Genomic DNA, 27703 nt, shown 5'->3' with positions numbered 1-27703 from the left:
AAATATATTTATATCTTCACCTTGCTGATAAAATGCTATTTGGTTCGTATTCGTGCATCTGCAATTTATAGAAATGCAGCCTGTATGCGAATCTAATTTTTTCACATGCGTAATTTTATTTTTATTTGAATAATTATATATGTGTATATACATATACACGTAAATTACACAGAGTGAAATACGTAACCAGAACCATTTTAATAATACCATAAATATTAATTTTAGCAAAAATTGATTCAGATAAATTGTATAATTAAAATATCGAGACTACGTAATGCAGTATTTAAATTATTTTTATCACTTGTAATTTCCAAAATTTTACGATTCCTTTTAGCTTTTTAATGGAAATCAATTTCTGTTCTATAATAAAAGTTGTAGATAATATTATTGTAAAACAAATTCAACGAATATGACGTTTAGACAAATAATAAACGGTTTTCAGACTTTTTATCCAATTTATTAACTTTTACATATAAGTAATATGACTTGATGGTTACTGCAAATACTTTTTATTATTTTTTTATTTTACAGAAAATGTTCAAAGTGTCGTCCTTGAATTTCTAAAACTAATAATAATTTTTTCTATTTTTTTTCTTAAATGCAGTCTCAAGGACAAAAAGCAGTTACGAGGTTGCCGCATAATTTGAAGGAAAGAGGTTGTTTCTGAAGACTTTTACGGAGACAGGTATATCGCAATTATCCGGGATTTTGACGGCCACGAAAAATGGAAAGAGATAAATCGGAGAAGCTGAGATCAGAGAATTGGGTTTTAGCCGTGTCAAATCAAGTCTTCTATTACTTTAAAAGAAATGATTTATTTTTATCATTATTTTTCTGGACTTTATACTTATAATGTATATTACATATATTACATATATATTACATATATTACATATAAATTACATATATTACATATATTACATATACTCTTTTTATATATATTAATCTTATTGTTTACGATTATTAATATTAATTCTCTTCCACAAACATAAACACAAACACACCCACACTAGACATATTTAATAGTTAAGAATAATTAATATATGTACTATATATAATACTTAATAATTTTTCTATGTCTTAAATATTGTTAAGTGTCAATGAACTCTTTTTTATTTTAATACCTTTATCTTCGTTTCTAGTCCCTTAAAACAGCACACAATATGGTTCCGGCCTTAGTGATAAGAATTAAGTTTCTTTATCGAAAAAGGGACCGTCATATAGGCATCTGATGTAAACAGAGTAATAAGAAATGAATTCTTCTAATCGTTGATTTGTTTTCAGGCAAAACAGCTGCCCGTTCGACTGGCAAGTCAGGCAGTTAGATTACTGATCTATAAGAAAACATCTATTGCAATTCTTCAGATCCTTCTCGGTGAATCAACACATTGGTATAACATCCGCGCGCGCGTACACACACACACACACATGGTATAACACACGCGCGCGCGCGCGCGCACGCACACACACACACACACATCAATTTATAAATGTCTTTATGTTAAATAAGTAATGTTAAAAGTAACACCATATAGATATATAAAATGGTCGGTGAATTTGAAAAGGACATGGACGTGTTGACGCGCCCAATTCGACCATTGCCGCAGAACAACGTGTCCTGGTCGACGGTTGTAGTTGGCGGAGCCAAGGTGGATGATGTAGAAGCGGTAGTACTGTCGACCGTCTGTAAAACCGGCGCATCTAGAAAAAGAAACGATTATTCATTTAGACGAAAACTGAATTAACTCATTAATAACAGAAATGAATTTGGTGTTCTCTATTTTCGCAATGTCAAAAGTTGAAAGCACTTGAATTTTGATGTGTCAATCAAAGACAAATTTTATACTCACATATCCATAATAGAATTTTGATAATAATAATGATAATAATCGCTAATTTTGAAACAAATGCGGTTCATGTAGCGGTTCATGTCGAACCTACCAGTAGAAGCAGATTTTGGAGGATCGCAATGAGGTGCTGTTGGAAAATCGTTGATCCTGTCATGTTTCCACGCCTCTGTACAATTGTCGCAGAGACCCGCTTTTGGATCGTCCTCGACACATGAATAGTAACAGCACTCACCGGGACTGGCAATGATCGACTTTCTAGCCTGTTCACCGGTCTCTGGGATCTCCGGATCTGAAATCATTATATTTTTCAGTGACACATACGGATGGATGCAAACTGTTTGTTGCTCTTCTTTCAAAAAAATTTTATTAAAGTATAAAATACCATTAATAAGTTTTTGGAAAACATGCATTTTCATGAATTATCATATTTAATTTTTGGTCATTTGGAAAGATAAATTTTATGTATGTGAAATGCGAACTATGAAAATTTGTTCATTTTGTCGCATAACATTGCATAAAAATACAGCAAAGTAGTTCAGCGCAATTTTGTGAAGAGTTCGATAAACAATAATTTCTATATGTGCGCGTATTTATTATTATTTCCAATGATACCGCTAAGAGAGTTTGTATCTAATTGATTACAGATAAAGATTTTTTAACACAATTGCAATTTTACAAATTTTTAATTAATTTAAAAATTAATAAGTCAATTAATTTCAAATTGTTTTTTAAAAAATGACTTCGCAACCAATTAACAATCGTATCAAACGTTACAAATCATTAGCAGTACGCCAATTTAGCTATTATATCTGTTGATTTAAATTTCTATATATTATTACAAATAATACAAAATATTTGATAAATAAAATTTTATTCTCTATCTTATTATATTTTGTATTTTTACAATTCTTTTATACGTGTATTTTTTTGATATTTTATTTTTTGTCTCATAACGATACGTATACGTAGAATATTATTTTAAAATTTTGTTTTCACATTTTATTCGTAAATTTATTGAAAAAGATTCAGATAAACAACGAGAAAAATAAATGTTTCTGCCCATCATTACAGAAAAACAATAATGAATGCTGTTGAATTAAAATCAGAATGATATCAAAGGGATCTTGTAGAGTCAATGCACATATTAAAAAATAAAAAAAAAACATAAAAATTTTGATGTTTTTTTATAATACTATAAAATAAAAGCTATTACGAGCCGAGCCAGGTGGTAATTGCTCCTTTTCATTTATTAATAATATTGTATTTACACAAACGTTTCGACCATTCGGAATATTGTCATCTTCAGTGTGTTACATTACAATTATTTGATCGTCGCAATTGTTTACAGATTTAATTTAAAATTTATAATATTCTAGTTTTTCTATTGAAATCTATTGTGTGCTTTATTTCCGTTATTGTATTTGATTCTTTTCCATTAAATTCATCGGTCCATCTTTTTATAAATTGAGCGTCACCGTGTGATTTCTTAAAATTAATTACATCAATTAGGAAGATCGAAAAAATAACATATAGAAAAAAAAGAAGAGACAAAGATCTGGGAAACCAACATACCTCCATAAATTTGTCATCTATGATATTTTCTGATAGACCAGTATATGATATGGAGAATGAATTCTTGTCAACTTGATAAAATGTACGTTAAAGTATAAAAGAGTGACTTGTGACTTTCAATGTGGATCTAAGTGTTATCACTCTTTTTTTTATGATCGGGTTTTTTTTTGCTTACCTCCACAAAGAAAAGTGGGTTCACCAGCGTACTGCGTGGAGAGTCCAGGAGCGCGATCGGTCGGAAGTAAATAAGGACAACGTTGCTCCACAGCGTAGCAGACAGATCGACAAGGCCTCAGTCTGCTAGCAGTCCAATTGTCTTTTGGAGTTGTTGCTTGCTCGTTTGTTTCTTTATAAACAAAGTGAGGCACAAGAGAGCTGCACATCCATTTCCTATATGCTTCCTGCAATCAGTAACATTATGTCCCATCAATCAATCAATTTTTCTACGGCTCAATGTACACGTTTTAATTGTTTATTAAAGAAACGCATGAAAAAAAGAGAATCAATTAAATAATTATGACCTAATAAATATATATTTTTATTTTTGTAAAAACATTTTTAATTTTATACAAATTTTATACAAATCTTTTACACATAATATATATATATATAATATTGTATTAATAAATATTTATTTTATTTAAAATAAAATTAAAATTTTCGTCTGTTTTTATAAAAGTCTTCCATGTATGATGTGAAATTCTATGGATGCTGAATTATTAGCTAAACAAATATAAAACGGTATAAAATTATATAAAACAGCGATTTATATATAATTACAAAAGTAAACTTTTAAAAAGTTTTATATATTATGTATGAGAAAGAGAAAAAAATGTTTCTAAAGAACTTTTTTGCGTTTAGCTTTTTGCTGTCATTCAGGATGTAATGAGTGCAACCGAAAGCTATGATATTACAAAGCATTGAATAAGGAAGCGGAAAATGAGTAAACTAACGATAAAGTTACTACTTCTGTCAGATATTCAATTAATTTATTGCCCTGTTAACACGAAACTTGTGCTATATGTGACATACACTTCTGCAGCTGACTGGAAGCTCGATAAAGCCACCCCAGTCGTTAAGAAAACAATTACCCGGAAGACATCAGCTGGCAAGTGTCATTTTTGTGTACACAAAAGAAAATGGACGCGCGAGACAAAGAGGCTGAGAAAAAACGTGTGATCTACACTTCGCTGGCTTTTATCGCGCTCTAATGCGTACATCAAAAATTTTTATGTCTACAGAACAAACGGTTCAAATCTGAGGAAACGATTCATTTCGATAATCGAGATTCTTATCTGATTACTACAATTGTAGTAAATTTGTGAATCTTTCTTTTGTAAATTTGCAGTATTTTTTTATGTAAGTGTGATTAAAGAAATTATGATTAAATTGTTTTTATGTTTTTAAGCACGAATGCGATACGAGACCGACGGCGTTAAAATCCCTGGCGTCGTTTCCGGTAAGACCGTATAATTACATTATCTATATTTTCGACTGTATAATAGACTTCAGTGGGGGGAAATTCCGGTTTTCACGTCTTGACAAGGTATTATATCGATTATTGGATATTGCGAACCAACTAGTCAACCGAACGCTGAGCTCATTTTGATCGTATCACACCGATCTTAGAAACTTAACCCTTTACAGTTTGCCGTGTCTTGCACTTATAACTGAACTTAATAACTCACACTCACAAACAGCTTTACTAAGCTGCACTATACTTTTACAAAATAATTACATTTTATGCAGGCGCCGCGGAACCAGGGGGGGGGGCAGAGGGGGCGACCGCCCACCCAGAGATAACTCAGGGAGGGCTACGCCCCTCTGAATTTTTCTGTTTTCTTCAGATATTTCATGACCAAAAATATTAATCATCAAATATTTACATCAAAGGTGGAAAATGGGTTATTTTTCTTTTCTTTTTCCTCTTTTTTTTAACTATTTACTCGTTCAATTAAAGTACACTATATAACAAAGAAAATTCGCATTAAGTTAATTAGAACAAAAAATCTATGCATATTTTTCGTACATTTATACTACCCATTGAGTGGCCTATTATATGGTGTTCGAATGGAGTTACATACATATACATATACATATTATAAATGTATTATGTATCCCCTTTATAAATTTTGCCCCCTTAGATGAAAAATACTTCCACGTTGCCTGATTTTATGTACTTCGTATCGCACGGAATTAAATACGAATGATTTTTTATTTTATCGTACGTCATGTATCATTAGAGTAATAAAAGAAGACATTATTCAAAATTGCAAAAGACAATTTATTTCATTGAAAAAGAAAACAAGCGGATTAAAAATCAGAATGTTAACCGGCATAAAATAAGATGTAAGATAAGTCGTGACAAGTCGTAATTGGTCAATATTTTTAAATAAAATTTTTGTAAATTATAAAATTGGGCTTGGAATGCTTAGAATTCTATTGAAACTTTATCAACGTTGATACACATCGGAAAAAGTGTGACTAAATACGTATTACAGATTAACTTACTTGAATTTAGGAGCGCTTAGAATGGAGCACGGCGCGCAAATAGTTAAGCAAATCCACGACCGACAATTAGTCTGAATACGCGATTGAAATTTTGATGCCATTGCGGACAGCTTGAAGCAATTGCTACAGTCTTCGAATTCGGTCAATCGATCGTAGTATTGTTATTATTCCCATAGGATAGCAATTGCCCCCGATATTCTTGTGGAATTCCACACAGAGAAAGAAGTTACTCCTTGCGTCGAACAAATTTTTCACAAGATATCTTTGATACGATTCAAAAACGATAGTTCCTAATTTTTATTGCAGCACGCGTTTGAGGTTCATAAAACCGTATAAGCTTCGTCCATTGCTCCCACAGGAGGTTTCTGCTACCCGTCCATTCTCTCGAATCGTCTTATCAGTAAATCGATCGGTAGTTTCATAAGACATCGATCTATATCACTGATTGCTTGTGGTAAAAGAGCGTAAAAAGAGGCGGACGTCATTAAAGCGACAAGCCCAAATTTCGATGTTATTTTGTTTCTAAAAGTAAAATTCATGCTATGTAAGCATCATGAAGATTATAATTAATATTCTAAAGTAATATTAATTAATTTATCAAAACCACTATTAAAGCTACTCTACAAGAAACGCTTTTCAGACGCTCAAGATCAAGCAAATTTTAAACCACTAAAACTCGGCAAAAAATCATCACAGATAAAAAACTAGAAAACCATTTTGAAGCTGGAAGTTTGTACTTTCACGTACTTTAAACCAATTTTTTGCAAATTGTTTTTATCTTTACATTTCTAAGCTCAAAAAGGAACATATTTTATTCTTAAAATTATATATCTTTTTGTCGAGTTTAAAAGTGTAAAGATAAACAAATTTTTAGAAAACGGCCTAAAGTACAAGTTTCAAGCTTTAAAATGCTTTTTGAATTTTTTGTCTACGATGATATTTCGCCGAGTTGCGGTTGAAAATTGTTAAATTATAAACGACTCGACGCGCAGAATAGTGCGGCAGACTAAACGGCCGACTGACTGAATGCGCTCCATTAATACGGCGGTCGTGCGTAATAATGGCGCGCACTCAGCCAGTCGGCCGCACCTTTTGCGTCGAGACGTTCAGACGCTTAAAATTGACTAGTTTTCGAACCGCTGTTACTCGGCAAAAAGTCATTGTAGAAAAAAAATTTACAAAGTATTTTAAAGCTTGAAACTTGTATTTTTACGTGCTTTAGGCCGTTTTCTAAAAATTTTGTATCTTTACACTTCTAAGCTCGATAAAAAAACAAGTACTTTCTACACTTTGCGGCTAAATAAAAAAATGTATGATAAATGCAAAAACTACAATATTTCATCAATTCTACCAAAACCAACTCTACACTTTGTGAAAAATAATGTTTACCATCGGCAGTAGCACTGACGTAAAAAAACAGGTTTAGTTTCAAAGTCGTGTAACTCGGCTAAAAAAATCGTCGCAAAATTTAAAAAAACGCGTTTTATAGGTAAAATGTTGTAGCTTTTGAACTTGTTATAAATTTTACGAAAAAAAGTTTTTATCGAGCTACAACAAAGTGTTGAACGTAAGCGATTTTAAAAAACAAAACAATATTCTTTTCTGTTTTTTTACGGCTTAGAAGTGTAAAAATAAAAAATTTTCAAAAACAATCTAAAGCATGTAAAAGTATAAAAATCGAGCATTAAAATACTTTTTTAATTTTTTGTCTGCAATGATTTTTTATCGAATTTTAGCGATTTGAAAATTGCTTTTGTGCGTCTGAAAAGTGTTCCTTAGTATTTTTTAATTATTTAAATGTATTTTGACTTGAAATAAAACCAAATTAACAGATAAAATTATTCATATGTATTATGTGTTGATAATAAAAATTTCCAAAGGTTTAACAAGCCTAACGCATAATCTTAAGAGAGTTATCACAAAAAATCTATACCACGTCGACAGGGCTTCTATAGAGATGCAAATCTTTCGGCAAAGTTTTCCACAGTGGCCCTGATGACTTTCCAATGACTTCCAACCACTATCGTCGTTTTCTTGTGGTTGTTGCACTTAGGCGAACCATGATTTCCCTTCATGACAAACTTGTTCAACTCATGGAAACTTACGGAGTTTCAGACATATTCAATTACTTTGGAACTCGCACATATTCGCACGTCTCTCATAACACTTTATACTACATATTCAGTCAAAGACAATTTACATGTTAGCACGACATACACAGATTATACGGAATCAATTAAACTTTTAATAATAAACTCGATCGACCTTCTAATTAGTAGAATTATTATATCAACTAAAAGTTTATATTATTCTGTTCTAATATTCTTTTCTATCTTAATCAACAAAAATATACAAAAAGCACAAATAATAAATTGTTTATTATGTCTTGTCTTCATACTAATGTCGCTAATTCATTGCGATATAATTAAAAACTATAGCATTTCTGTGCAAATTTAATTAAACGTAGCGCAGTATCGCGTATACCCGAAAGATGTTTTGTGCGCGATAGTAAATGCTCGAGAAGTTATGAGAGGCAAAAGAAGATCGATCGAAGATTCAACAGCCGACAGAGATATAAGGCAGAAAAGACGGAGAAGGGAGAAAGGCGTGAAAAAGGGTGCGCCGTGCAGAGAAATATATCACATTAAAAGTTTTTTTTATTTTATTTCACCGTATTGATCGACGGGTTCTCTACTGCACACCGACGTGTCGACATTGTTTACGCTTTTGCGCGGTACAACAAGCCAGACGTATACACTTCATCGAATTTGCGACGGACATGTATCTGTCTCCTTTTCCGTTGAATTTTTTTCCCATGCGGTCCTATGCGGCTAAATTAAGCTAATTGCAAGCAGCAGAGACACGGATATTCTTCCACCAACAAAAAAAGCGCGACATTAATGAAAATTAGTGTGTTCGCGCAGATCCTTCTCACACAACGATATTTCTGGTTGGATTTCGGACGGTTTAATTTTTATCGCATTTTTTACACATTGCATTAAAAATAAGTAAGAAATATTGTATATGTTAAAAAAATATACTCAAAAAATTATAGATAAAAAACAGTTAATTAGAGAACTTGTCTAGTCAAACGCAAACGAAAGAAACTGTATATGAAAAATCTCGAGCAGCAACTTTTCCCTTCTACATGTATACGCATCTTCTTTGCGTCTTTTGTCCTTTCCTTCTTCTACCAAGCCGTCACTTTCATCAAGTTTTTATGTAACCATTCTGCTATCAGAAGCTAACTTTCCACGTGGTCTCACTTTTTCTTCAAGAACACAAGAGGTAGGTGACAGCGGAAGCATCGTGTTGATGGTTCTCTCTTCTCTCTTAAGCTCGGGAAGAGATTGCTGCCCCTCGACATGGAGGAGGCCCCGAGAGTGAGGGCCGCCACCTCGTCGGGGTGGACAAGAGACAGCCTACAGAGGGATAGAGAAGAGACAGAGCAAAAAACAGAGAGAGAGAGAGAGAGAGAGAGAGAGAGAGAGAGAGAGAGAGAGAGAGAGTGAGTGAGTGAGTAAGAGAGAGAGTAGGAGAAAAGCTGCTCCGGAGAGAGGACGAGTTCCACGCGAATGGAATACGGATCAATATCAGGGACCATGGAGCTCTCGCTTCGGCCCAATTCTTTCGGCCTTCGCGCCTATAAACGCGCGAGAAAAAAGTCCCTCCCTATTGTCTAATATCGAGTCCCGAACTAGACACTTGGATATAGCATATGCGAATGTGTAAAAACATTTGTTAAAAAAATACATCGTTTTATCTTTCAGATAAAACGCAAACGAAAAAAGATAAAGAATTGTTAGCTTCGTTCGGCCTTTATTTTCCTCGTTTTTCCACTGCACAGAGGCGGCTTGCACAGCAGAAGTTTTTGCACTTGTTTTAAGTTTTGAGTAGCCTCCTCGACCCTCGAAGTTCTAGCTGTGCAATGTCCCGCAGCCCCCAGCATTGGTTGCTGCAAACAACCGAGCCTGACGTCGAGCGGTCGCCACTTATAAAGCTCTAATTTTTTCTTTTGTTTGTTCCTTAACATTCTTAATAACAGATATACGGCGGAACTTCTTTAAACTTCCTATTGAAATATCGCATACTTGTGTAGAATACAAACATGCTTGTGAATAGATGAATAAAATGTTTCCGATTTTCGAAATAAGTCAAAGAATTCATTTCATTATGTATAATGAATATTCACACACACATTTATAAATAAAGCACCATTTATTTCCTCCTGTTATCTCTCTGAGCAGCATTGCAAGAATTTATAAATTGTATGTATGTACTGACTTTTTTGTTTTCCAAGTCAATCAAACTTATTTTGAATGTGATAAGTATAAAAGAATATTATGAAAAAATTATCTCTTCCAACTAATTAAAAATTACTGTCTAAATTTTTCAACTTGGAAAGAAAGACTACGGGTCATCGAGAAATCTAGTGTGTAAATGAGATTCTAAAAACGGTACAAAAATACAGCGGACAACGAAGAAAGAAAATTTTATGGTACTGCATACTAAATCTGCCTACGAGATTAAATCAATCTAAATGTGTATCCACCTTGAATAGAGCTGTTTGTTTCACGGTCAGCTATATTCGCAATGTTTACATTAATTTCATATGAGATACGCTATCTGCTCGCAATGTGTTTAGACACACGCAAATAGCTGGCTGGATTTAAATGCACCGACAGTTAATTATTGTTTTAATTATAATTTACGCGAGCCACGCTTCTATTATAGTGTCCGATCAATTTAGAACGATTACACACGAGTGATCTCTTACGCAACATTATCGGTATTATTCGATGTTATCAACTTAATTTCGATGCGTTTGAAAAATTCCATATAAATGAATATAACAATGATAAATCGCTCCGATTTGGCAGAGAGAAGCTCGGTAATAAATTCTCCAGTTACTGCAATTCTCTCAGCCTTGAAGGTTCTTCGCCAAAATAAAAATTTATCGAACAATCGTTGTCTTTCATTAAAACAACTATAAATAGCATTTTCATTTCAAATATAGCAAACAATATTTTGTGAAATTGAATTGAACGATTAAATCACCGGTTATATTGTTAAAATATAACATCATTAAAATTGTTTACAACAATTTACAATAAAGTTTTCTAAAATTATAAGCTTTAATTGAAAATTTATTACTGCGGTGAATTACTTTATTTATCATTTACTTTTGTTGAAATTTCTCGACGAGAAGAACCACGGTCTTATATTCTTCTGTCTATATAAGCTGCGCACGTGACAAGCAAGACGAACACCCGCCGTAAAATATAAGCAATCTTAATAATGAAGCTCGAAACCACCATAGGAGGTGGCTGCGTATCGACGGAGATGAAGTATTGATGGTATCTCGACACTGTATGTTTCCTTAAATAGCATTTATCTGCGTTAACATGCACTCATATATATATATATACTCGTACGCACGTGTAAACACGTAAGCATATTCAATAGAGTGGTTAGCGTGGTGATGGTGATGTACGCTGGTGATATAAATAGAACATCGAAAAAGTAGTGGTTTAAAGCCGACAATCAAAAATTATCTTCTCTTCTTTCTCGGAATACTTAAGAATACGTAATACATTAACACGTTCTAAAATTTTTTTCGTCGTCTTGAAATCTCGGATGAATACGACCAAATGAATGAAAATGCAAATAATTTTAGCAAATTTCATCTTTTTGTTGTAACTCATTCAGTTCTTAATATTCGTTTCTTTTCTGTTGTCTAGAACAAAACTGACATGTTCAATTGTTACATTCATTTTTCTAATTATCGCTCAATCATGTCAGACGGCGAACATATAATATGCAATTAATTTCCGCGTGATCATATTCTGTACGGAATTGTATCATGCTGAGCGAATAAAACGTTTTATAATCTACGTCTTATTAAATGCAATCTTCAGCGACCATTAAGTTTTCGGTTGCAAAATATGTTCTTTCTTTATTATAAAAAAAAATGGCATCCATAATTAGATAGCTCTTCACAAGACTCCTTTCAAACTGGTAAAAAGTTCAATTTAGCGAAAAGCTTTCTGGCATAATAAGACATTAATTTAGTGATATCGTAACATATTCCAGATGTCTCAATCGCGATAAAATTCAACATTAATATAGACTTAGAATTAAGATAAATAGAAATGGATATAAAGTGTGTCTAGATAAAAATAAAATGAGCAAAATCAGTTAATTTTCCGATTTCTTAAACTTTAGATGTTCCATGAAGTTACGGCTGATAATGCTAAGCGGATAACGCGCGAATCTTAGCCGGTGCGATATTAAGATTAAAAGAAACAGCGCATAAAATCGCCTCGTCTATCCCCGCTTCCGCGAAAAGAGAGAGTACGGGGATTCAGATAGCCACACGCTCCAGTTATTGCCATCGCCGGTCCGCACGCCGGAAGCTGCAAACTTTTCTAGGCGCCTTATGAACGCGATGGTGCAGTTAAACTCGCGGTCGCCTCCGTCCCGCCGCCGCCGCTATCCCGTTCTGTCTACATTCCCGTCCCCTCTGTGCTCTCTCTCTCTCCTCTCCCCCGCGCGCGTGTAGTACCCGTGTAGATCTGCAATCGTAACGGCTCTACGTGTGTCTATAACGGCCCTATATTGGCGTCGAGTAGCGACCGAGCGAGGGCAATCTCGCTATTGATCGCACCTCGCATCCTACCCAACCGACTTCCACATCGCCCCTCTCCGCGCGCCCGCCGTCCCAACCTATTTCACCCTGCCGCCACTACTCCACCCTAGCCACCCCAATTCCATCGTCCTGGTCCCTTTCAATCCACTACCAGCATCCCGTCGTCGTCGTCGCCGCCGCCGCCGCCGCCGCCGCCGCCGCCGCCGCCGCCGCCGCCGCCGCCACCACCGCCACCACCGCCGCCACCCTCTCCCTTCCATTCCCGCCAACGCCCCTCTTCATGCGACCCTTGGTGGGATATTGCAATGGCCCGGTACCTGGACTAGCTCTCGCTCATTATGATCCTCTCTCTTCCGTTCTCTCGTCGACGTCAATCTCGTTAATTAATTCGTCTCCATGGGAATGTATCGGCTGATTAATGCTGCGGTGGCAACGCTCGAACTGTTCCAAACTGTCGCATGTCCTCGCAAATTTTCGGGTGTCGATGCGACCAAAGAAAAACTTCGGCTTGACAAAGAGGGAAGGACGTGAGACCACGACATTTAAAATGGGTCTGTCCCGCCCGGATCCGCGCACGGATCTGCATGTGAATGAAATTTATAATCATGATTGAGCTATATAATTCACAATAATGTCGTCCTTCTTGTGACTATTTTCTCTATATAATAAATCCGTTCTACTTATATAATTTATGGATATATTAAAATTAAATATATTTAAAATATATTTATATGTGGAAAGAAGCACTTTGCTTTTGCAGCAAAACTATAATTGCTACAACTGCATATTCAATAGGAAACCACTGAACTTTGTTAATCCTAGCCGATTATTATAATTAAATTTGTTAAAATATTTTTAAAATAAATTTATTCATAGAGATTAGAACAAATGCGCTGCTAAATGTAATGTTTATTGGACACAATTTTAATAATGATCATTCGCTGTTTCGTTAAAATTGCAAAACCGACATCCATCAACTTAAAAAGAACAAAAATAGGAGTATTCTGTAACAAACCGAATCTAAAAGACAATATTCGAAAAACACCTTAGAAATGTAAAAAAGGGTAAAACTTAGAAAAAGGGTAAAAGAATATAGAAAAAAGTTCGAAAATTATGACAACGTTACAATATGATTGATGGCTGTTTTTCGATGGATCTTCTCTGGTTTGCTCCTCTTCGAAACGTGCGTACCGGTTATATTAAAGAGAGACAATTTGTTTTCCGTATATTTTTTTATGTCGTGACGCGACTATATTTTATCGACAACACGTTTTATGGCGCACACTTTATTGCACACAATACCGAAGATCACTCACCATGCGGGAAGACGAAGAGCGAGAGAAAAATATTGTCGTCTAAATTCTTGTTGACTCGTTAATGAATTTTGGTCAAAAATCTATTTTTAGATTTTTAGATCTATTTTTAGATGATATATTTCACTAGTACACACTAAAGTTTTGCTTTATCATTATCTTCTGCTGCGAGATCTCTTTTCGAGTAAATTTGTGAAAAATTTACATATGCAGAATTTTTCTGACGTAGTGAAATAATCAAGATAAAAGGTTCTTCCTTTTTACTATTTCCTATTTTTATTTTATTTATATCTCTATTTGATTAACTTCTGATTATATTTTTTCATGTTATCTTTTGTTTCTTTTTTTCTTATAAAGATTTTATAATTTGTTGGTATCATATTCATATATTCTTGGCAGAAAACACACAAATTTTAAGGCACAAACCGTGACAAAATAATCCATTAGTCAAACCGCGGCGTTATAATTTTTGGATAAATTTATGAATAAAATCGTATTATTAATACGTTCAAGATACGCACGCGATATACCTACATTTATAAGATTTTCCATTTTTTTGCAACTTTTATCTCGACTCACCCCTTGCTGAATTAATATCAAATTTCGTCTGTATTAACTTTACCCTCAATTCATCTTTGATTTATGAGCATCAAACTGCCGAGATATTCCAAAAGTAACATGGGATTGCGAACTGAAGCAAAATTTATGAGAGATTTATTTTCGAGAAAAAAGAAAAAAAATTAAAGCAGCACTCGCAAGACTTAGAATTTTTCGCAATTAACATAAATTATGTACTCTGATTGCTGTAATAGAATCATAAAAAAGTTATATTGCCATTAACAATAATTGTCTAATAAAATATAGAATTTTTAAATTAAAACATTAATAAAATTTATCGTTTTTAAAATGTGGTTTTACTTTACCTTTGTTTCAATAGAGTTAATTTCACAAAAATAAACTCAAAGCTTTTAAAGCTATTGAATATCTAATGCATATTAATATAAATGCATATAAGTTACAAAAATATCCATAATAACAATTATGTAAATCGGCACTATCAAATTTCAAAGATGAATAAAATTGCTGGAGTTAAGCAGACGTGGGCGAGTATCGGAATTTGCAGATCGAAATACCAGCTGTTTTGATATTTCTAGGTCGAAGTAATCACGACGTTACATTAACTTTTATCACAGCGTGTTCTGGCGCTCATTACACACTCGCGTCGCGTACAATTAGAAGCAACGGAACAAAATGCACAACAAACGCCAGATCGGCGAGCAATTTGCAATCAACCGCGTTGTCATGCTTCCACGCCGACGAGAAGGCTGACAAATGGCACGCTAATTATGCATTAATATCGCTAACGAGAGACCGTCGTCCTGTTTCGCTAAAAGGCCGCTTCTTAAATGCACGATATAAATTGTAGCTCTTTGTACGCTCGCAAGTCACTTATTGCAAATACGCAGATGGCAAATTCGAGTAAAAATTAACAGTTATGAAATAATTATTGTTAAAAAAAAAATGGTAAAAAATGGAATAAGCAACATGCAAAAAGTTATAATAAACAGAAAAGCATTATAAGTTACAAATTTACGAATTTTTAATTAAAAATTCAATTAACCATAAGACTCGGCCACCTGATTTTCTCTCAAATTTTGTTTTTATCCGGAGAGACTACACCGTTCAAGAGCGAGAGCATTTATACAAAATGCATTTCCACGTCGATAAACGTAAAAGTTACATTTCATTAGTTAATCCGTAAATGTAACAGTAATATAAAAAGGATAAAAATATTAAACGACAGTAACCATCCGTTTTTATCGTCTGGAATGTACATATATAACCGTGAAAATTATGTGAAAGATTCTTTGTGTGTGTGAAGCTGGCGTCATCATTTCGCGGAAACTCACAAATAATTACGAGTTCTGACTTTATTTTCAATAGTTCTAGAGTTCCTGATAGTTTAAACAAATAGTTCTGGCCATTAAACCAATGAAAATGCCTCAGGACAAACTGAGACGCCAACTTCACGCAGCGTCTCACTTTGTCCTACGACATTTTGCTTACCAATAATTGTTGGAAATTAAAAGATTTATAGTTCTACAAGAGTTCTAAGAAGAGTTCTGCCTTCTAAAAGCAAAAAAATATCAATAAAGATAAAATAAGAACAAGCAAATCCTTATATCTATAGATATGCAGATGAGACGCCGGCCTATTTTCAAGAGTTCTGTTTATTCCAACTTAGCTCTCGTATAGTTTTGGGCATGCACAATGTCTTTCCAAAGAGTTCTGATGGTTACAACAATTCGACCTTTTTTTAAAAAATTATTTTGCCTGAAAAACGTATTTTTTCGAGTATAAAGGTCAGACGCTGGTCGTATGTCGATAATTCTATCGATTTCAAGTGACATTTCGTGTCAGTTTGTAATGACTTTTTATTTCTACGAAAAGTTCTATGCGTAAAAGTTATTAGAATGTTGATTAAACAAGTTAGGTCTTTCGAGACGCTGGACGTATATATATTGAGCTATCGAGGTGAGACTGACCTTTTTTTAAAAAATTATTTTGGCTGAAAAACGTATTTTTTCGAGTATAAAGGTCAGACGCTGGTTGTATGTCGATAATTCTATCCATTTCAAGTGACATTTCGTGTGACATTTCAAGTGACATTTCGTAATCTAATTTGTTTAATCAACATTTTAATCACTTTTTATTTCTACGAAGAGTTTTATGCGTAAAAGTTATTAGAATGTTGATTAAACAAGTTAGGTCTCTCGAGACGCTGGACGTATATGTATTGAGCTATCGAGGTGAAACTAACCTTTTTTTAAAAAATTATTTTGGCTGAAAAACGTATTTTTTCGAGTATAAAGGTCAGACGCTGGTCGTATGTCGATTATTCTATCGATTTCAAGTGACATTTCGTGTCAGTTTGTAATGACTTTTTATTTCTACGAAAAGTTCTATGCGTAAAAGTTATTAAAATGTTAATTAAACAAGTTAGATCTCTCGAAACGCTGGACGTATATATATTGAGCTATCGAGGTGAGACTGATTTTTTTTTTTTAATTATTTTGCCTAAAAACGCATTTTTTCGAGTATAAAGGTGAGACGCTGGTTGTATGTCGATAATTCTATCGATTTCAAGTGACATTTCGTGTCAGTTTGTAATGACTTTTTATTTCTACGAAGAGTTCTATGCGTAAAAGTTATTAGAATGTTGATTAAACAAATTAGATCTCTCGAGACGCTGGACGTATATATATTGAGCTATCAAAATGAGACTGATCATTATTCTACGTCATGGATTTTGAAATTTTTATTTCATTGTGTGAAAGTGTATTGTTTTAAATGTACTTATCTTGTTCTTAGCATAATCCAGAATCACGGCGTGGACATTTAAAACAATATACTTACACAGTAAAATAAAAATTTTTTAATCCATGACGTTGTAGAAAAACAATCAACGTTTCACCTCGATAGCTCGGTATTTATACGTCCAGCGCTTCAAAAGATCTAATTTATTTAATTAACATTCTAATAACGCATAGAACTCTTCATAGAAATGAAAAGTGAGTACAGCCTGACGCAAAATGTCATTTAAAATCGATAGAACTATCGAAATTCGACCAGCGTCTCACCTTTATACTCGAAAAGATACGTTATTCAAACAAAATAATTTTTTTTTAAATTTCTAATTGTTGTAACTATCAGAACTTTTTGGAAAGGCATTGTGCATGCCCAGAACTATACGAGAGCTAAGTTGGAATAAACAGAACTCTTGAAAATCGACCAGCGTCTCACTTTTATACCTGAAAAATTACGTTTTTTGGGCAAAATAATTTTTTAAAAAAAGTTCTAATTGTTGTAACTATCAGAACTCCTTGGAAAGACATTGTACATGCCCAGAACTATCCGAGAGCTAAGTTGGAATAAACAGAACTCTTGAAAATCGACTAGCGTCTCACCTTTATACCTGAAAAAATACGCTTTTTGGGCAAAATAATTTTTTAAAAAAAGTTCTAATTGTTGTAACTATCAGAACTCCTTGGAAAGGCATTGTGTATGTCTAGAACTATTCGAAAACTGATTTGGAATAAACAAAACTCTTGAAAATAGGCCGGCATCTCATCTGTATATCTATAGATATAAGGATTCGCTTGTTCTTATTTTATCTTTATTGATATTTTTTTGCTTTTAGAAGGCAGAACTCTTCTTAGAACTCTTGTAGAACTATAAATCTTTTAATTTCCAACAATTATTGGTAAGCAAAATGTCGTAGGACAAAGTGAGACGCTGCGTGAAGTTGGCGTCTCAGTTTGTCCTGAGGCATTTTCGTTGGTTTAATGGCCAAAACTATTTGTTTAAACTATCAGGAACTCTAGAACTATTGAAAATATAGTCAGAACTCTTAATTATTTGTGAGTTTTCGCGAAATGATACGCCCGCTTCACACACACAGATTCTTCTTTTAGAATGTGCAATGGAACGAGATGCAAATGTAGAAAAATAAAAATGAAAGAAAATTTTTGTCCACATTGACAGTTTTAGAAGCAAATGTAGCTTTATCAGATAATGATAGAGAGATATCATTTAACGATGTTTCTTTTATTGCCAAAACTATAGGCGGATTTGACGAAAACGGTTTGCGGGAAGAATGGTTGAAATTACATGAAGATTTTACTGAGACAGACAAAATAAATTTTTCTAATTTAAATTTTGATGATATGTGGAAAAAAATTTTACGAAGTAACAACACTATAAAATATCTTAATATGAAATCTTTGGTGAATGCTATTCAAACACTGCCTAATTCTAATGCAGATCCTGAAAGGATGTTTTCAGTTTTATCTGATTTAAAAACCAAAAAACGCAACAAACTTTCGGTCACCAATGTTAACGCTCTTTGTGTTTTAAAATCAGCATTAAAATCGCGTAAGGAAACAGTGCTAAATATGGACATTAATGAGAGGCATTTGTCTTTGATGTCGGCAAAGACACTGTACGCCAGTAGTCTTGGGAAAATAAAAAAAAATATAACGTTACATATTGCAGATGATGGTCCATCAACATCAAAACAATAATAATTACTTTTATCTTGAATTTCAATTTTAAAAAAGTGGTACGATAGGGCTCCAGGCGACGGTCCACTTAAGAAAAATCGAACGCGCCTAGTTAGTGGAACCTCAAAGGTGGTGTGGAAGACCACTATTAATAACACTTAAAATTACTAATGAACTAATAATACGCTACACATACTTTAACATGCTAACAAGAGTGCAATAAATCTTCAATCTATTTGACTGCATTTGTAAGATGTATTTGACTGCATTGTATGTTACCGTTTCTCCACTAATCTCCACAGTACAGTAACTTTTGCTAATATGCAGTAATTTAAAATAAATAGTTAAAAATTTTCCAGGTGTGTAATCTTTCGATAGAGATAAATGTTAAGAAGCAAGCGTGGCTAATCGATTAAGGCGAGTGGCAGGAATATTGAAAATCTTGTATTTGAAAACTGCTTTTGTAACATTTTTTTTTCTTTTTCGATATTTGTTTCTAGCACTGTACCATCAAGTGAATCATTAGATAATGCTTTTGGCTAAAAAATATTATTTTATATTTATTAACAATAATTGCACATGTTAAATTGCACTTTGTTGCAATATGTATGTTGTAAAATAACTTCATTTTTCTATTTATAATAGAAAATTAGTATTCTTTTTAAAATAATTAGTTATTAGTTTAACATATGCAAATATATTATTAATATACGAAATAATATTTTTTAGCCAAAAAAACATTATTAACTAACTTACACTGTTAGAAACAAATTTGGAAAAAAGAAAAAAAAAAAGTTGCGAAAATCAAGTCTCGAATACGGGACTTCGAATCCGCTAGGCACTCGCCTTACTCGATTAAAAGCGCTTGTTTCTGAGCATTAGCCGTCCGCAATGTGTTTACGTCGGCTCGATGGTAGCAAGACAGAGACGTCCGCTCTCTCTCTATAGCCGAACGGCCGAGCGCACACAGACGCGTGACGTAAGCGCTTCTTACTTGTGTTGGAGCACGAGAGCCGCGAGTCCGGTAGTAGATATCGCATCACTGTTGGGCTGCCCAACAGTGCGTAGCATGTGTCGTTCGCTAGCGCCGACGAGTCGACGCACAGTGGGGCCAAACGACATTTTGTGTTTCAAAAAAGGCTACAGTCTCGAAATGTTTATTTAGTGTTACTTTTAATTAATTCACTAATTTACTAATTTATTAAAATTTTATATTATTTTTATCATATCAATTTTATTTGTTAAGGTGACATTTTGTGAAGTTATGTCAAATTTTATGGTTCCTAAATCAAGATTTGAATGTTTAATTTCAACTATATCAGTGCCCGATGTTAAGTTACAGAAAATATTCACTGTTGAAGAGTTACTTACTGTTCAGTCATTATATTTTACAAATTTAATTTTTTTATGTGTAATTTAATAAAAAAAAAAAAACAGGAAACAAAAATCTATCTCCACAAAATTATTGCAAATTTTGTTAGCTTTTATTTAAAAAAAAAGCATCGAAATCGGTTAACATTTCGAGACTGTAGCCTTTTTTGAAACACAAAATGTCGTTTGGCCCCACTGTGCGACGCCTCGTCGTAAACACCAATCTGTCTTTAAAAAGCAAAAAAATTTGTAATCACAAAAACTGTATCTGTAACTGCATTTTTCAAAGAATCCACGAAGTTTGAAGGTCCTGGAGGTGCGTAATTTTGGCATAAATTAAGTAGAAAAATATAAAATTGGTGATAGATCTTTTTTAATACTAACATATATTACACATATAATATAACATGTCGTACATATATTATATTATATATAAAACATATAAAAAGACGTCTTAAAAACGTCCTGTCTTTTTAAGATAATAATATATCTCAAAATATTACAGAATGTGATATCAATTATTCTATATTTATTGTAAAAATGTACATTCGCTAAATAGATAAGTAGATTAACTACATCGGTGGTTTTCGGAAGGATTAACGTTTGATGAAGCGCGCTGGTGGGTTAGTTATTGAGGCGTTTAATCTCTCCGGTGATTATCGCTTATTAGTGTCTCTCGAGACTATTTCGTGATCATATAACATTTATTCACGAAACGTTCGATGCGCTTAATATCCCTTGTAGTCTTGTTGTTCCTTGTCGATGTGTTTCTCGCCTCTTGCTATTCTAAATATTATCTCGAGAGATATCGTGCAATTAATTATTTATTTTTAGCGCGGCTCCGTTTAGGGAAGAACAATTTCTCATTAAGTGCATTCTTTCATTTTTATTTTTCTACATTTGCATCTCGTTCCATTGCACATTCTAAAGGAAGAATCTGTGTGTGTGAAGCGGGCGTATCATTTCGCGAAAACTCACAAATAATTAAGAGTTCTGACTATATTTTCAATAGTTCTAGAGTTCCTGATAGTTTAAACAAATAGTTTTGGCTTTGGGCTAGTTGGCCCTAAAAGAACATCGGGGTTTTATCGAGGTAATGATAATAACACACTGGGATCATATCCGTAGCTGCAACTCGTTGCCAAATATTTAGAGTGTTCTCTCCCTTGCACTCTTCGAAAACCAATCCTGAGCGAGGAATGGACGCGTGCATACATGCATACATGCATACATTCATACATAACACAGGAAAATGAGAAATGATCCGCCGCCTGTGTGCGACAGGCCGCAACTGCATGTATGTCCATATACAATCGCGTACTAGAACATTTTGGCAATGATTTCCAGGATGTCTTTTCCACGGATTCACTTACGCGTCGTGGCACGTACAATCTTCGAGAGAAGAAATTTGCCGGAATTTGCATTCAGCGACAATATACAGCCTCTCTCTCTCTCTCTCTCTTTCTCTCTTTCTCTCTGCGATGAGCACGCGCACGTGCATATACGTGATCCGTATATATTCTTACCCATTTATTAAATATTTTGAACGGTAATTCATCATGAACGACATATTATAACGTTAACTTCTCGATAAAAGTTTTTAATTAACTTTACAGTTATAACCGTGTGTACTGATATTTAAAAATTTGTATGTGTAAAAAGAGTTGAAGAATTATTGTGACATGTGTGAGATTTATATATCGTATTATTATTACCATTATCAATTTATTATTTGTGAAAATCCATTCGCAATTCTATTAACAATATTCGTATTGAAACTGACACATTAAATCCTTATATTTTTTAAAAAAATATATAGGAAAAAAGATCGTGTGAGCATCTTTGCATACGTGCTACATGTATATCTATAGATATACGGATCATAATATTCGGATCACATCTCGATCATATACGCGAGAGGGAAGTGGTTGGCATCTGCATACGACAGACTGCAATTGCATACACACATCTCTCTCTCTCTCTCTCTCTCTCTCTCTCTCTCTCTCTCTCTCTCTCTCTCTCTCTCTCTCTCTCTCTCTCTCTCTCTCTCTCTCTCTCTCTCTCTCTCTCTCTCTCTCTCTCTCTCTCTCTCTCTCTCTCTCTCTCTCTCTCTCTCTCTCTCTCTCTCTCTCTCTCTCTCTCTCTCTCTCTCTCTCTCTCTCTCTCTCTCTCTCTCTCTCTCTCTCTCTCTCTCTCTCTCTCTCTCTCTCTCTCTCTCTCTCTCTCTCTCTCTCTCTCTCTCTCTCTCTCTCTCTCATTTCAATGGAAATTCAATGGATATTCCCAATGATGACAATATCAATAACATAACACTTCTCATAATACCTCAATTCAAATGAATAATGCCCTGTCCTAAATGTAACGCGTATTTTCTGTACCTTTTAACAAAAGTATCCTCATTATCAAATTAAAAACGAAAAGAATTATGCAAAATCCTGAATCATTGAACGTAAGAAATGTTGAACGTAAAATGACAATATTTTAGTTTTTCTTTTTTATGTCACATAAAATTGTTAAACGTCAATATTTCATAATATTTACAATCGCCAGCTGTGTGAAATAAACAGTACTGTTTACAGCGTTTATAATACGATTGTGTGTATTGCACAAATTCTTTTTAATTGTTCAATTATCAACCATAAAATATGTCTATTATTTTATAACATTATTATATGGAACGTACTTTATGGAATATCAAATGTTTGTCATAAAATAGTAAAGATTCTTGATAAGATAGCAAAATTGTCTACAAAATTAGAAATATTTAAGGAACTGTAAAAGCAAGAAAAAGTAGGTGGGTTTATCCTGCTACGAATCAATTTCCGTATGCAAATAGTGTGATAGCAATTTTCGCATAAGAGAAGTTTCGTCGACGCGCTAAACTTTAGCTTGCGAATTTATCCCATTGAAATAGTCCGATTCACAATGCAGAGAATAATTTCGTAATCAAAAGAGCGTGAAATTGTTATGACAATTGCAATCAAGTCCAAAATTCATGTTTTTTTTGCTACATAAAACAAGTTTTAAATAATCTTTAATTTCTCTCAGAACCATAAAAGATCGAAAAGTATGAACCTTCTTATTAATTCTTCCGGATTTTATTTGCATTAAAATATTTATTTAAATAATTAAAAAATTTACAAATAGCAAGTACTATAAAATTAATAAGATATTGAATAGCTCTGCAAATATTCATCGAAGATGATACGTCTTTATTACTAATTATAATCATGCCATTTTTCGCCAATTTTGACACTCTGTTAAAATTAAATCAATAATAATTCTTGCAATATAGCAGTAAATATTCCATTCATATCAAAACTAGCACAATAAATAATTAACACGATGAAATTCTTTTCATTAGCCAAGCTGTGTTTTGCAGAAACGTCAACAAGCAATTCTCGACAAATTTACTTGGCACATCGATCATAAGAAATAGAATCATCTCACTTGAAAAGAAAAAATGGGACAAGGAAAGAGAAAAGAAAAGAAACGTTGACGATAAATTAAATCTGCTTTTAAGAACCGCCATTTTTCCGCTGGAAACGCTCATTAGTGCTGATTGTTAGAGAACTTGTTCATCATGGTTGCATTCCACACACGTCGCGATACAATTTAGCAATAGCGTTGTGTGTAACGTCCCGAAACTGATGAAATCAATCTACGTTTCAATTTCACGTAACAAATAAATTGAATTAAACAAAAATATCGTATTTACTATATCGTTAACACTTTGACTATGTTTTTAGAATAACACAGCAATATTAAACGTGTAGAAAGATAAAAGTAAATAAATTGTGCAGTAAAAATGTGAACAATGTCATCGGAAACGGCACGATTGATTCCTTGTGCATAATTATCAGGCCTTTTTTATCAGGTATCTTTTTCACATATGTATGTCATATGCATTTTTATCTAATTATACCAACTGTACAGTTTTATAAAAACTGTACAGCTTTTTACTATAATTTTATCTCGTATAAAATACGACGCATTGAGTTCATCAAGCGTGATTCAAGAACCAAACAGATAAGTGCGCAACTAGTCCATTTCATTTGCTGTTGCAAAATCGCGAACAACAAAAGTACAAATTCTTGAAAATAATTTACAACAAGAGGAATGAAAGCTATGACCTGTGTGTTGTAGATAATAAAGCACAATGTTTGCTAATCAAGACATTATTCTCGCGTGAACGACATAAATCACCCTGAACGAATAATGCACGCTCGTATTGCCGTTCATTGTGAGTTCGAATTCTGCTGCTTTTGTGCACGGGTATCAACGACGATAACACGAGCAACATGGAAAAGCGGAGGACGAACATACTCTCGATTGGAAATAGTTTTGACGCTTGCTGAATGAGTCAGGTCAGGCAATCACTAAGCGGCAATTTATGCGCTAACATCATCGATCGAACAAGGGGAAAACATTTGTTCCTTAACTCATTTAACGACGGCGACGACGACAAGCTGCTCATTTTCTAATTGTAAGACACATTCTTGCCATTCTCATCATTTAAAAATTAATTCCATCACAAAGACCGAAATATCCACCAAGTCCGCGTATAAAATTAAATAACTCGGAAATTATATATTACATTATAAATTGTTAATGTATATATAGAATATGAAAAACAGCTAATGCCATAACATGTCATTTTCAGCGCAAACACAACAATATATATGTATACAATATATGTATATGCATAAACTTATTATTATATTATCCTGACAATTATTATTATAAATGATTTATTCATTCCGTCCTGCCTTGCAAAACGTAATTGCGTGATTCCAAGTAAATATTTAAAAATTTATACTCGTTTAGAAACGTTTGCGATTGAAACTTTCAAAGAGTTTAAAATACATCAGATTATACGTTTGCGTACATAATATGTGATTTGTATATCTACATAGGATTTTTCGGTAAAGATAATCATTCATGGCGTGTAAATCAGATGAAAATAGCTCTATACGTTCATAGTTATAAAATTTTTTCTACGATATATTCCTATTAAAATAATAATATCGTGTCTGTGAAATCGTCGAAAACAGTGGAACTGTTTATGAGAATTTTCAATTTCGTTTGCGTCAAAGCTTACAATGAGATATGTCGTATGAAACATTTTCACTTTTGTTCCAATCAATAAGCAACTTATGTAACGCGTGTCTTCGCTTAATTATTGTCTCTTAATCGTTTAATTAATATTTTATTTTTATTTAAAATTGTTTTTATATATGATACGTAATATATATTTTCGATTGCTTTTCTCCAAATTAGCAGAACTAGTAAATTTTTAAATTTTCAAGTAAACATTGAAAACCGAAAACTGGAAAACCGATCGAATAACATATACCTATGTGTAATACTTTTCCTCAGAAAAATATTTAAAAAATATTTAATTAAATTTTCTACGGCTAGATTTCTTAATTTGATATAAATTGTTAAATTTATGAAATTAATTAATTTAACTTTTATTTACGACAGTAGGCAATGTCCTTCAAGCTGACAAAGCAAATTACGTTCAAAAATCTAAGAAAATCATCTTTATGTATTATAGATGTAAATATTGCTTACCCTACAATCGTTGCAGGTGTGAACAACAGAGTATGTCTGACGGCAGTCAAAACGTCTCATTATCTCCTCAAACTCGCAATAGAGTCTCGAAGCCATATCGTCGATGAATAATAGATTCTTCAATGCTGTGCGGCATTTTAGATCACCGTTTAGTACATCCTCAAGCGGGCCACCTTTGCCGGTCGCCAGGGCGTTGACCACCACGTGCTCGCAACAGTGCCGCAGACGCAACCCCTTTATAAACCAAAATCGATTCTGCCTTGTGGTTGAAAAACTGTGCGCGCTATTTTTACCGAAATCATTCTGACAAATGTCCGTTGGACTGCCCAACTGTTTGTGCGATTTATCAAGGTAAAAAGAACACCGATTCATCTGTACACTCTTTTTCATCCCGTTTCCGTTGTCAGCGTTTGTCTGCGTTGTCATTCTCGTGTTGTTGAACCCCGCACTCTTGATTACCTCGAAGAAATAATCCGACGTTTTTGCAGCGCATGGTTTTGGGCAGTGCTTTGATATGTCCACTGGACCACAACTACCGTGAGACTCCTCCGAATTTTTTCTCGTCAGATCGCACGCCGACAACCAGGGATTTATTTGGTTCATCTCCCAGAGATATTCTTTATAGATGTGACCGGGTTTTTTCTCCTCTTCTTGCTGCAGCTCTTCCGCTCTTCTGTTCTTCTCCTGCTGTGATCCTTGCGCTTCAGGTTGCTGAGAACAATCGTCATGATCGCTACTCTGAACGTCCGGTTGACGACTTGATGACGCGTCCGACGGCTTAGACTTCTCTCGTTGCACGGGGCTTTTTGCGTTCGAGAGAGTCGGGTTTTGTGCAAAAGTGGAAACAAGATGACCCGAAGGACTAGTCGAACACAGCGAGGGCCATGCCAGAAGGCATAATGCAAGCAGCAGCAGTCTGTAGCTCCTGCGTACATGCAGTTTGTCCCCTCTCGTCCCTCCTCCTCTTCCTCGTCCTGCTTTCCTCCTATTAATTAGTTTTTGGAATCGGGTAGTGGCAACACGTGTTATCACTACCCGATTCCAAAAACTAATTACCATTTTCTCTTGCTACATCGTCCTCCTCCTTGTTTTTGTTCTTGTCCGTCAGACACTTGTACTCCACGGCCGGTAGCACTACTCAGACATAAGTCACCATCCGAGTCATTTCCTCGCGCGCTTCTCGTCGAATGCGACGGATCCACTTTTGTAAGGACTCACTTACGTGAGTTACGAAATGTGTGAAAAGGTTATATTATAAAAAGAGCGCAACGACATATACAAAAGGTATGTGAATACAGAAGGTAAGATCGTATGAATTTAAATGGCGTAGAAAAAACGAGACTCTTCAAGGCCTAATTAAAAAAAAATACCAGATTAATTTTATGAATACGAGAGATAAACGAACAATCTTGATAAGACCTCCTCAAAATTGTTCATTGTTCTCCGAGAAGAGATTGATTTGAATTTTTTGAATGTTTTTAAAATGCTGACGCCTTAAATGATCCTGAATATGTGTTCGTCGCACTCTTTCTACATTTTTTTAAATTCACGTGTTTTTTGTATTCACATACCGATTGTACAACGTCTGATCACGTCGACGAAGCGGCTGTGACTGCCGCAAGAATCATCTTTATAGCGTCGACTGGAGCGCCAGCGATGCTGGCGCTGCAATCTGTTTTATAGTTAAAAGTCTAGTACTTTTTAATCTGTTTTTTTATACAAAGTATTCTGCATGTGTACTTTTCATTGAATTAATTAGTTATTTAAAAATTATATGTTAGTGGCAAATAAACTATT

General features: G+C 34.0%; 1 protein-coding gene across 1 annotated transcript; it reads right to left on the bottom strand.

Moving 5' to 3' along the window:
- Positions 1 to 790: 790 nt before the first annotated feature.
- Positions 791 to 27640, bottom strand: LOC105674982 (uncharacterized). The gene is made up of 7 exons (XM_067348471.1): positions 27627 to 27640; positions 27478 to 27578; positions 26963 to 27040; positions 25907 to 26880; positions 3598 to 3823; positions 1942 to 2139; positions 791 to 1701 (listed from the first exon to the last, which is right to left on the bottom strand). Exons 1-7 carry the CDS (start codon positions 27638 to 27640, stop codon positions 1502 to 1504), a joined length of 1791 nt encoding a protein of 596 aa, XP_067204572.1. The 3' UTR covers positions 791 to 1501.
- Positions 27641 to 27703: the final 63 nt, after the last annotated feature.

This window comes from Linepithema humile, chromosome 1, assembly GCF_040581485.1.
Source record: "Linepithema humile isolate Giens D197 chromosome 1, Lhum_UNIL_v1.0, whole genome shotgun sequence".
NCBI lineage: Eukaryota > Metazoa > Arthropoda > Insecta > Hymenoptera > Formicidae > Linepithema > Linepithema humile.
This window is presented reverse-complemented; position numbering and strand designations above follow the sequence as displayed.